This window comes from Aphidius gifuensis, linkage group LG5 (genome assembly GCF_014905175.1).
Source record: "Aphidius gifuensis isolate YNYX2018 linkage group LG5, ASM1490517v1, whole genome shotgun sequence".
NCBI lineage: Eukaryota > Metazoa > Arthropoda > Insecta > Hymenoptera > Braconidae > Aphidius > Aphidius gifuensis.
In genome coordinates, this window is record NC_057792.1 from 20,920,297 (window position 1) to 20,932,994 (window position 12,698).

A 12,698-nucleotide genomic window follows, 5' to 3' on the forward strand; every position below is an offset into this window, starting at 1 on the left:
GTAAAAACATATTGAAGAAAAGCAAAATTATTTTAGTGCATACAATGTTTATGATTATTTTATAAAGTTATTATTTTTTTTTTTTGTAAATTCATGTGGTTGAAAGCAAGCATTAAATGATAATTAATTTTTGAAATTTTTGTTAATTAACATAATCAACTTGGTAGACATACCACAAAGCTGTATCAACTGGAAAGGGGAGGGAAAAAAAAAAAAAAAAAAAAAAAAGGGCTAAACTTCTTCACTGGTAGCCCGGTACATTTCATCAATAAGATACTTGTACTTATCAACAACAATTCTTCTTTTCAATTTCAAAGTAGGCCCCAATTCTCCAGTTGCAATGGAAAAATCAAATGGTAATACTTTGAATTTTTGAATTTTTTGTGCATTACTGATTGCACAAGCATTAACTCTTTCAATAGCCTTCTCAATTTCCACGTAAACAGCTGGATCCTTTGTAGTAATGATTTCAGAGACTGATGCAGCTTTACTTCCAATGGACTTGGTCCATAACTTTGTTGAATAAGTTAAATCATCAAGTGGTTCCCCACGACTATTTGCCTCTGTCTAAAAAATCATATAAACAAATAAAATTAATTTTATTACACATATAATAAATTTAATAAATTTTGGTAATATAAATATATCAACATGATTGTATTTACAATAAATTAATTACCTTGAACGTAAGAAAAACAGTCAAGAATTTTTTATCATCACCAATCAACATGGCATTGCTGAGTGCTGGCAATTCTTTGAGCAACTGTTGCTCAATTTTAAGAGGAGGAATATTCTCTCCACCACTTGTGATAATGAGCTCTTTTATTCTACCTATAAAATTATTAAAAAAAAAAAAAAACCAGCATCACAAGTATTATTTTTAGTTAATTGTAATATAAAAAACAAAAATTTTATCATGAAAATTATGTTTACCTGTTATATAAACAAATCCATCGTCATCAATTTTGCCAAGATCACCGGTGTGCAACCAGCGTTCATCATCAATTGCTTCTTTAGTTTTTTCAGGATCATTCAAGTACCCCATAAATACATGGGGTCCTCTAATTAAAATTTCCCCCTCACCAAGAGCATCAGGGCTGTCAAGTTTAATCTCAAATTCATTTGGTACTTTTCCAATACTTCCCAATTTAAATTGCTCATTGGTTGAGAATACATGAGCACCAGTGCACTCTGACATTCCATACAAGTCAACAAGTACAATATCAATGCTCATAAAATATTTTTTAATCTCATCTCTCAATGGTGCAGCACCAGTTAAAAATAACTTGCATTTATCAAGACCAAGTTTTTCTTTAATTTTATCAAATAACAAATACTTTGCAACAGAATAACCCCATGGTTTTGAATCAACTCCATTCATTTTGTTGACACTGTAAGTTAGTCCTTTTACTTTAGCCCATTGAAGCATATACGTTTTAAACATATTATTTTTTTCAGAGAGTATTATGAAATTTTCATAAAATTTTTCCCAGACTCTTGGAACACCCAAAAATGTTGTTGGTTTGACAAAGACTAATGTGTCAATTAAGCTTCCTTTCAATGCATTTTTATCAGCGAAATGCACAGTGGCTGCGACTGTTAGACTCATTATTAAGTCAGCCATCTTAAACATGAAAAATTAAAAGCTCAATCAATTATCAAATTATTTAAAAATTTTATTATAAATAATAAATTATTGAATTTTACCTGAGCAGCAACGTGAGACAATGGTAAATAAGATACAAGTACTTCATATCCCTCTTTAAATTGATGTGTCTCTTTACTGATATGAGCTGTTGAAATAAAATTATCATGGCTCAACATCACAGCTTTAGGATTTCCGACAGTTCCAGACTGTAAAATAAATATCAAGTATAAAATTTTTAAAAGAATCATGTAACAGTTTAGCAACAAAATAAATAATAATATAATTACTGTAAAGACAATGGTGCAACACTCATTAACAGCAATTGTTTTCAACACAGCATCAAGTTTTGTGTCTAACTTAGTTCGGCCTATCTCTAGGACCTCTGCCCACTGTTAAACAATAAAATAATATTATAATCTTCATGGTGTTATATTTAAAAATTTGTCTAAAACAATATAAAACTCACACTGAGTACACCCTCTTTATCTGGTGTTCCTTCATACTGGATAATTGCCTTCAAATTTGGCAAATTGCCTTTGATTTTGAGAATTTTCTCAAGTTGTTTATCATCATCGACAACAATAATATTGGCCTTGCTGTACTCAGCACAATATTGACAAGCATCAACTGAATTTGTCGTGTATATACCAGTAGCAATTCCCCTTTAAATAATTTAACAAAAAATTTATCATTATAATTAAATTTACGTCTAGGATTATTTGACAAATTGATTAAAAAAGAAATTATTTACCCAGCATATATTGCAGCCAAGTCACAGATAAACCATTCAGGTGAATTAAAACCCAAAATGGCAACACTCTGGTGACGTTCTAATCCTAAATATAGGAAAGCTTTGGCCACACTTCTAACATCAGTCTCGTAATCTCTATTTAATTCAAAACAAATTATTGATATTAACAATTTAAATTTTAATTTAAAAAATACAGTTTAACTTACTGATAGTTGTATATCTTTCGATGACCATTTTGATCAGGTCTTGATACCAAGGCTGGATGATGAGGATATTTGGTTGCCATTTTTGACAACAAACCAGGTATAGAAAGAGCCTCATATGGCTCATGAATCAATTTAACTGGTCCATCAGCATGTGTTGTTACAATTGCATCAGATACCAGAATCTGATCTGGACCTGTTGATGAATGAACATTATAAATATCACAACAATGATTAATATTTATTCTTTTTTTAATTTTCAAATGTATATGATGAAATGTACCATCAAAAATAGCTGGGTCGTCAGGTAATTCAACATGGGACTCAGCAGGCACTGGTGTCACCTTGAATACAAATATTATTTTATTATTTTTTTTTTTCATCAAATTTTTTCACAATTTATGTAAAAATACGATCACTCACTTGTTCACCAATAATTGATTCATTTAAATCAATTTTCGACAGCTGAGATTCTAGCTCAGACATTTTAGCTAAATAACAGAATAAAAAAAAAATTAATTAACAACAAAACTAGATTTATTGTTTATTTTTTAGACAATTTGTTTTTTTTTTTTTTTTCTTGTTTTTGGTCGAGATGAAACCAACATATATCGGAGCAGGGTGGGGCTTGGGTTCTCTCAACAAACACATTGAAAATCTAATCACACAATGATTTATCAACAACTCAATTATTATATTTTCTTTATCACTTATTTAAACAATTAAATAAATAATTAAGTATTAATTCTTGTTTTATTTATTGTATAATTATGCAATTTATTTAATTTATACAATTAGCTAACCTGGTTGATATCTTAAACTTTCAATAAGTCGGGGACTATTTTTTTTTTTTTTTTGTCTACGTTGTGTGTCCTTAGACAACAAAAACGAACTAGTGAATTTTATTTTACAATTTTCTACACACATGCATCACACAAAGACAAGAAAAAATAAAATAAAAATGAAATCATAATTTCTACCTCAAATAAGATTTAGTCAATTCTTTTTCTTTTTTTTTTTTCTCTAAATGACAAAGAAAAAATATAAATATGAAAATAAAAATAATAAATATATATTTTCTATTTTAGTATTTAAAAATAAATTTTCCAATATTTAAATTTATGAAAAATATTAATTCACAATAAATTTATTATTTTAATTTTAATATTTTAATAAATTTATTTATTTTAATAAATTAGGGTTTTTAATAATTTTTTACGCAATCGGTCAAGGGTTGAGTTGAACTTGGTTTTACCGGGAAATTTTAAAAATATAATTTTTTTTTTATCAGATAAAGGGTTGATCATATAAAACTATTTATGGGAAATGGTTCAGAAATAAATAGAGATAATGTAGGATTTTTTAAATATTTTTTTTTTATATGTATTATACACACACTCATTTAGATCAGACCTTATCAGATCGTATGTGTGTGTGTGTGTGTGCATGCATATGGTACTCACGCAATTCCGATGAGACGTCAGCTTGTCTCCCATGCGGTAGTGTTTGCCTCATCAATAAAGATTGAAGTGAATGTTATGTATACATCATACATCATATCCATAACATAACATCTTAGAATCGATAACGAAAAGCCTAGAAATTGATCTCATCTTTAAAAAAAAAAATAAAATAAACTATGATCTTCAATGTGTAATCTTGATCTCACATTTATATTTATTTATATGTTTCCAATTTCATTTATATTTCTTTTATTTTATCTTGTTTATTTTATTTATCATTATTATTGTTGTTTTTTTATTGGATTTAATAATAATGTGAGTTGATAACATAAACTATAAAGCAATCAATATAGCGTGACAAGTGTATATTGAGTTTGATGTATAAAGTGAGAAATGGCATTGGCGTTTTGGATTATACATATATATATATTTATATATATTGAGTTTAGTTTGTTGGACGTGTCGCAAAATGATGATAGAGAAGTAAAGTCGACGGTATATTGGATAAAACGCAGGTTCGATTACCGGAAGAAGCAGTTAGGCTAGTTTTCGTGATGTGAAGACGAAGAAGAAGATGAAGAGGAAGGTCGATCAAGTTAGTATAGTATAACAGATGATAATTTTAAATTCTCAACACGTAGAAACTCTTTGTCTTTTTTTTTTTTTTTTTTTTTTTACTCCAATTTATATAGATATATATGAAAAAGGTTACTGTTTCTTCGTTTTCTTGATCATTGAAACTCATGCTTCGCCTTTCTTTGTGTTGGAAAATCTTACTTGATCGCACGATCACTCACGGATATATATACCAGACTGTTTTTTATTTTATTTTTTGAATTTTCTTTAACGACAAAAGATAGCAATGTCCAACAAGAAAATAAAAAATATTAGCCTCTGGGCTTTTTTTTTCAATTCTAGGGTGATTTAATGTTTCTATCGTTTGATCCAATATATTTTTCATAAACTTTGTCATCACACAGCTGTTTTTAGTCTTTGGTCCTTTCTAAATTTATTTACTTTTTTTCTATTTTTAGTATTCCTAATTTTTTTTACTCTCTACTTCAAAAAGATGAACGGGCTGATGATGTTTTTTTTTTTTTCCATTTCTTTCCCTTTTTTTGACGACTGAGTTTTTGGTGGTTCTCATCTTTGGTAAAGTTTAAATGATTTTCTCAACAACTGATGCGTTCAAAAGAAAGCGAAAAAAAAAAGCAGCATCAGACAAAAAAGATGAGACATCAGGGAGAATATCCAGGGAGATGATTGAAGAAAAAAAAAAAAAATAAAAAGGGTTAAATATTCTGGCAAAGAAGCTGTGTGTTCACTTGCGAAGGAAAATAAATTAAAACATAGTGAGGAATGTATATTAGACAGACGACATATTGGTTGTTCGTGCGCGGTCTATAACGCGATCCCATCAGTGACTCCAAAACTTCCACCAAGTTATTAACTTTTTTCTTTTTTTTTTTTTCATATTTCTAGCACCCTTTTTTTGTCTTTATTTTTTTTTACATATTTTGTTTTTTCGTTTATATATTAGTGTTATGCTCTTGTGTTTTTGGCCTTCTGTTTTTCGTGAGGTTATTCTCAAAACACACTTAAAAGGCAAAGAGAGCACGTGCTACACACCCGGTCCTGATGTCTCAAAAATATATATAAGATTTCATTTAATCATTCCCAACGCGTTGTTTTTATTGGTGACACCAAAGGATCATTCATTCGCACGTACTTTAAAATGAAACAAAAAATTGTACAACTACTTAATAAATATTACAAGCACAGCTGAGAGCACAGCTTCATTGTTAATATTTTTATATTGCAATATTTACAAGCTGTCAGAGTGTCATTGTAAATGAGATGTACTATATACTTATTAAATTGTCAATAAATATGTTGTTTTGTATTTTGTGTTTTTAATATTTACCCAATTATAACAGCATTAATATTTCAATAGTTTTTATATCACACATATTTTTATATAAATATAATATTTATATATAATTGTAATGCTATTAAGTGGGATTCACTGTTGGATTCACTACAGGAGTCACCAGGGTCCTTTGGCAAGTGTCTAACCCTGGCTTGTTTTAATCGTGACTCACGTTTGCGTTTTCACGTCCCACGAATAAACGTGGTAAATTCCACAAAGTCTCGTGGACAGAGAGTAAAGAAAGGGTTTGTCCTTTCAAAAAGAAAAATACGAGAAACAAAAAAATCATGATACTGAAGAGCAGCAAAAGGTTTAGTTGTCGTCGTCGTTGTTGTTGTTGTTGTTGTTGTTGTCACTGTTGTTGTTTTGTAGTTTTTATTATTAGTAAATTTATATAAATAATGAAAATAGAGACTGATAAGTATTTATGAATGAAGATATATAGAAGTGATGAATCAAATAAAAGATACGAAAACAGGATCACAAAAAACAAAACATAAATACATGAGAGCATAGATAAAAAAAAAAAAATATATATTTTATAATCTTTTTTCAGGATTAGCACTTTATATTCTTTTAAAAAATAAACATATACATTTAGAACGACTATTTCACACAGTTTATATGATCACTTAGAAGCTTTAAATGATATCTCTAAATTACTCTCTTTTTATATTATTACTTTATTTGTTTCTTACTTTTTATTTCAACAATTTACTGTGATAATTAATCCAACTAAAATCACAACCAAATATATTCATTTTATAAACTTTGCTTCATTGTTTATCTGATTTTTTTTTTAATTAATTAATAGTTATATAATTTTTCTAGTAATTTTATTCAATTCACAGATAAATTTTTTATAAATAATGAAAATTAGTTGATTTTTAATTTCATTTTTCAATGATGTAGCATCAATAAAATTTGATAAATTTTTTAATAAAAAACGTTATAATTACACTAATTATTTTTTCAATTAAAATAACATACATTATTTATATTTTTTTTTAAATTATTTTGAGATAAAAAATATAAAATATATATTTTATAATTAATTTTTGAAAATTAGTTTTTTTTAATTTTATTTTTAAATTTAAATTACATGATTTAAAAATGAATATATTATTCTATGTTATATTTTATTTTTATATTTTTATGCGATTTTTAAATTAAATAGGTATATTATATATTAAATAAAAATAATATTTTTGAAATAAATATTATTTTATAAGACAAATAATATATAGCTTGGCACATTTATGTAATATGACATATCTTTTGAATTTTATTTATCAAAATTTCTGACTTTTATTTCAACATGTCTTCTGATATATATTTTTGTTAAATAAAATTAAACGACTTTATTATATTTACTGTCTTTTTATATGATATTTTTCTTTAACTTTGTCATCCAACTCTATAAAAAACATGTCATTTTATGGCATTGTTCAACGATGTTACTTTCTACACTTATATAAATTTTACAAATTCAATTTATAGAAAAATTACAAAGCGAATAGTAAAATGCGTTCATCCGTTATTTGTAAGGATTATTTTTATATTGATAAATAATTTTACAATAAAGTTTATGTAAAATTTGAGTACTATATCAAATGTGCTAAAATTACATATTTTATTGTAATTTTTTTAAATGCAAAATATAAAGGCAAATTTAGATTAAATATCACTAGTTTTAATTTTATATTTTTATTTAAATTTACTTAAATTAATTTTGTGATTTCGGAGTTTGTGAAAGAAGGGAGAACATCAATTTCGAATATTTTTGCTTTTATGCTTTGGCAATTATCTCTTTCAAATGTTTATTCTTGATAAATTGTTTAGAAATAAATTACCGCAATTTTAAATACTAGCTTCAATTAAATATTAGAAATGTTATTAAATAAAAATAATATTTTTGAAATAAATATTATCGTTGAAATAAATTTTACAAAATATATAAAAATATTAAGTATATGCTAATTTTATTGGATGACAAAATTTTATTATAATTAAAATTTATTAAATTTTCAGATTTTTATTTGAACTTAAATTTTTTATCTTTCATGTTGCTGATTTATTACTCTTTCATTATCGAATTAATAAAAAGAATTTTTTTTTTTTTTTTCAATTAACTATATGCTTTTCGTTCAGTTAATGCACTGCCCCTTTACATTATATTTTTTTTTCCTTTCGACTTTTAGTAAATAGCCACACTCTATAAAAAAAAATATTGTTCGTTTTTATAGGCATGGGAAACTACTCCATCACATGTGCCTCCTCAATTTTCTACCAAACACAATAATATATTTTTGTTTTTAAAATAAATATATATATATTTTTTTTATGATACATTGATATTTATTTTTTTTTTTTCTTACATATTCATATGCCATTTGTGTGACCTATAAAATAATCTAAAAATATAAAAACTTGATGATATATTTTATGTGTGAACTAAATATTATCATAATTGACAATTGACTTTAATTTAATTTCCAATAATGATACATCTTGATAATTTGATTAATCAAAAACTAATTTAAACCATTTTCAAAAATTATTTATAAATAAAGTAATGCAAATGAAAAAAAAAAAAAAAATAGATGAATTATTCATTCATCTACATATTCAATAGTATATTGACTAAAAAATTTAATTAGAATTGATAAAATTAAATTACTATTTTATAAACTAACTCAACAAAAATGAATTAATATTAGCTTTCAATTGCTGCATTAATTTTTTAAAGAATAATTTTTAGAATGACTGATAATCTATAATTTTTTGTTGTCCTATTTTCATTTTCAATTGTTGTTTTGCTGCAAATAGGACAAAGTAACTGACAAGCAAAGAGGTGAAGACTGAAGAGAGGGGGAAAATAATATAAACTCGCATGTACAACGATCGTTGTCATCATAGACCTCCTGTTGTGTTTGGTGGCGTGCAACATCAACGCACCATACTGCTGCCAAGAGGGTCAAGAGTTGGAGGAGAGGACAAATGATCCAACTGATGCTATACACAGCAATGACAATATCACTAACGAGCGATTTCGAGACCCCCAATATCGTAAATCAAATAAAAATCATCCTCATATATATTTTTATATAATATAAATACAAGTGTGCGTGTTCACACAAACACATTCAACATATATATTTAATTTTTTATTATTATTAAAGCCTCAATTCCGTGCAGCTCTAATTCTCACTCTATTTTTTATTCCTCTCTCTCTCACCTCACATATTTCTGACACTTCATTAAATTCGTAATGATCCAACAATACAAGTTAACCCAGGTGTTATTTACTTGATTCATTTTAACACGGCCAATCCAAAATAACCGTTAAAATAAAAAAATATTAAATACATTGACATTAAAGCCACACCTTTTTAATTTCTCTTTATCGATAAATTTATATTTTATAATTTTTATTTCAATTTTTTGGATAATAAAAATAATCGTTAAAAAAATCATTGATTATATAGCAAACGACGAATGAATGAATGAAGGAAAATTATTAACGAGATAAATGTAATAAAAATAAAAATATACCTATACTGATATGTCTGAAAATTTTTTTAAATTAATGAGGAAAAAAGTATACATGCATTGAAAATAAAATAGCACTATTTAAGCTGCTTGTGTACATGGTGTAAATTTTTTTTTTTTTTTTTTGGCAAAAAATATATATTAAAAATAGTAATAAAGGAAAAAAAATGAATGTTGGTATACATGATGTAATTAAAGTTACGGTGGTTAAGTTGACAAGGTAGAAAACATATATCAACATTTGCTACCTTTATTTTTGTTCTTTTATGTTTTATTTTTTTCTGCAAACTTCATTTGCCCTTTTTTTGGTTTTTTTAAAAGAGAATAATGTTGATCCTCGTATCGAAGTTTTGAGAGTATTGAGAGTTGAAAAATTCTAAAATTAAAAGAGTGTGCTTGTTGATAATAAAATTACAAAAAAATAAAAATTTGTTTAGGATTTTATTTGGTGCAACACATGGGGAAAAATAAGAAAAATGGTGAAACAGATATATTTTCTTAGAAAGGAATATAAAAAAAATATATTTCAAAGATTATCCAAATTTTATTCTCGTGTATCTGATATTTAAAAACGAATAAAAAAAAATATTTTGGGTCTAAAAAAAAGAAATGAGATCCTTAACGAGGACATTTTAGTTTACATTTTTTTATATTTTTTCTCTTTGCTCGTTCAATCTTTTATTTTCATTTGAAAACGACAGAAAAGAATAAAAGAAATAAAACGAAAAAAAAAAATTAGATAGCAGAAAAGTCTGTCACAGGATTAGTGCCAAAGTATATCTGTCTGTATATGTATTTTGTGCCCGCACATTCAGGGTTTCCGGTTGTTACAAAATGTCCCATACACTCCAATGATGATCGTTATCTCCTGCCCCTCTTTCAAAGAGGCCTCATCACACACAAAGAATAAAAAAACCTCTACAAAAAAAAAAATAAAATCAAACTAAAAATAAAACAAAACGACTAACCAATAAAATTGATAAATTTTTTAATGATTACAATCAATTATTAATGATATCATTTCATTAAAATATATGTGACAAAAATACTATAATCAAAAAGAAAAAAAAAAAAAAAATTTAATAAAATGAAATGAATTCTCCAGTTAAAATAAAATAATATTAAATGGAATTTTTAAATTAATGTTAACGCCAAATTGTCACGCAATTTCCACTATCAAACTTGCAGTTATAAATTTACAAAAAAGTCACCAACAACAAGAATGTTATTCCAATTTATTAGCCATAAAATTCACATACAAAAATTTCAAATTCAAAGTACTCTCAGTGTCTAAATATTTTCGTATTTTTTTAACATTCAAAATAGCAATTTAAATCCGAGAAACATGTATGTATACGTGTGTGATAAATAAAGGTAAGAAAGTTGAAAAAAAAAAGGGGAAAGCACGCAGTCTTAAGCATGAATTTCCGCCGATAAACCTTATCCACGCCGTTCGTGACTTCCTCCAAATTTTCTCCGTCCATATAATTTAAAAAAAGGGGAATTTTATTATTTTTATTGATTAGTTTAAAAGAAAAAAAAAATGTAAAGTATCATAATAATAATAAATAAGGGGTATATGTTTAGATTATGAGGAAAAAGAGGGGGATTTTAATCAACACCAGTGCGGGCACAAAATTTTACACTCCCCCAGTGAAAATATAAATGAAGAGTTATATTCAAACGAGATTTTATTTCAGGGATTGACTAATATTGCGGTAAGCGAGACTCAGTATTTTTTTTTTTTTTTTTCTTTCTATACCCCATAAAATAATCACCCTTTTTAGACCCTCTCTCCATTTTTTTTTCTCACAAAATATATAGCCGATTTTTATTTTAGCCAGATGAATGCTTTGTGACGCTAAATGATTTAATGCGGTCACCATGTATCATTAAATTTTTATTATTTTCATTTTAAAAGTATTTTTTATTCGTTTTATTATTTTTTCACTTCATATATAACAACAACAACTTATGTCGCAACACTTTCAATTTATCCATTGGTTATTTTCATTTTTTTTTTTTCATTTTTCATGCCTTTCGATTGGCGTCGTTTAACGAAGTCGTTGTTCATAAATCATACATCACGTCGACTGGTAATTACTATTTTTTTATTTATTCATTTTAATATTATGTTTACAAATATTATTTATATTATTAATATTACTCCAATTACTAATAAAAAATTAAATTAATATTTATCGAATTACATAATAAATCAATATATGATTTTTTGGGGTTTAATGAAAAATTTGCAAACTCATGACAAGTACATGATAAAAAATTAAAATATATTTTTCAATTTATACCTTAAAGTCTTGTCATTTATTATAAAATAATGTATATATATCATTGAGTGAAAAAAAAACAAAAATTATTTGCCAAGTCATGAATAGATGACTAGTGTCTTTTTATGTATTCTTGTCTTGATAAAGAAGAACATTGACAGGTAAATTGAGGAATTTAGACGAGCTGTCCTTGCAATAATAAAATAAATTTTTTCAATAAATTTCGTCTACACACACGGGCATTGAATATAAAAATCAGTCGGGGGTGGTGGTGAGTGTTGATGTTGGATTATATTAATATTGAGATGGATCATGTCCAAAGGGTTGTAAATTTATTTTGAGGTGAAAGATGAAAATACATGAGCTGAAATGAGAGCAAAAAGGATATGGATAGATCATATCATGTGGTCATTGTTTTGTAGAGACATAATCGGCTCGTCGTGCGAAACAAACATGAATAGCTCACGTCGATCAATTATGTTCAACAGAGCAGCGTATAATAATACCGGTAATAACCACCATCACTTTGGCATTTGTAAATTTCCAACAATTTTCACGCGTCAACACAATAATATATGCTTTTTTAAATATTTATTTCACTTTTTAAAATACCGTTTAAATTATAAAAATTTATAGATTTTTTATTTTTTTTTTTTAATGAAAATATCATAAAAATAATGATGAAAATATTCAGAAAAATTTCTCCGAGTCGAGAATATTTCTTTTCACATTTCTGTAGGTTAGTATTTTTCGGAGAAAGTATGGAAAAAATTCACGGTAATTTTTCGATGCCAAAAAAAAATTCTCTCCTAATTTCTCCGTATGGGTCAACATGGGAGAAATTCGAAGTAATCACGGTGAAT

The 12,698-nt window shown here is 26.3% G+C and overlaps 1 protein-coding gene across 1 annotated transcript; it reads right to left on the bottom strand.

Annotated features, from left to right (window-relative positions):
• Window positions 1–231: 231 nt before the first annotated feature.
• On the bottom strand, window positions 232–3,448 carry LOC122856565 (long-chain-fatty-acid--CoA ligase ACSBG2-like). Its single transcript, XM_044158246.1, has 11 exons — window positions 3,406–3,448; window positions 3,026–3,093; window positions 2,886–2,946; window positions 2,606–2,798; window positions 2,400–2,534; window positions 2,115–2,310; window positions 1,936–2,037; window positions 1,708–1,854; window positions 934–1,624; window positions 680–831; window positions 232–567 (listed from the first exon to the last, which is right to left on the bottom strand). Exons 2-11 carry the CDS (start codon window positions 3,086–3,088, stop codon window positions 232–234), a joined length of 2,076 nt encoding a protein of 691 aa, XP_044014181.1. The 5' UTR covers window positions 3,089–3,093; window positions 3,406–3,448.
• Between the last annotated feature and the right edge of the window lie 9,250 nt (window positions 3,449–12,698).

Bases quoted from the DNA above. Each gene is read 5' to 3' on its own strand.
- LOC122856565 (XM_044158246.1), bottom strand. From the start codon at position 3,088: ATGTCTGAGCTAGAATCTCAGCTGTCGAAAATTGATTTAAATGAATCA. The intron at 2,535-2,605 runs GTAAGTTAAACT...TGAATTAAATAG, and splicing joins CGAAAGATATACAACTATCA to AGATTACGAGACTGATGTTA. The intron at 2,038-2,114 runs GTGAGTTTTATA...ATTGTTTAACAG, and splicing joins ATAAAGAGGGTGTACTCAGT to TGGGCAGAGGTCCTAGAGAT.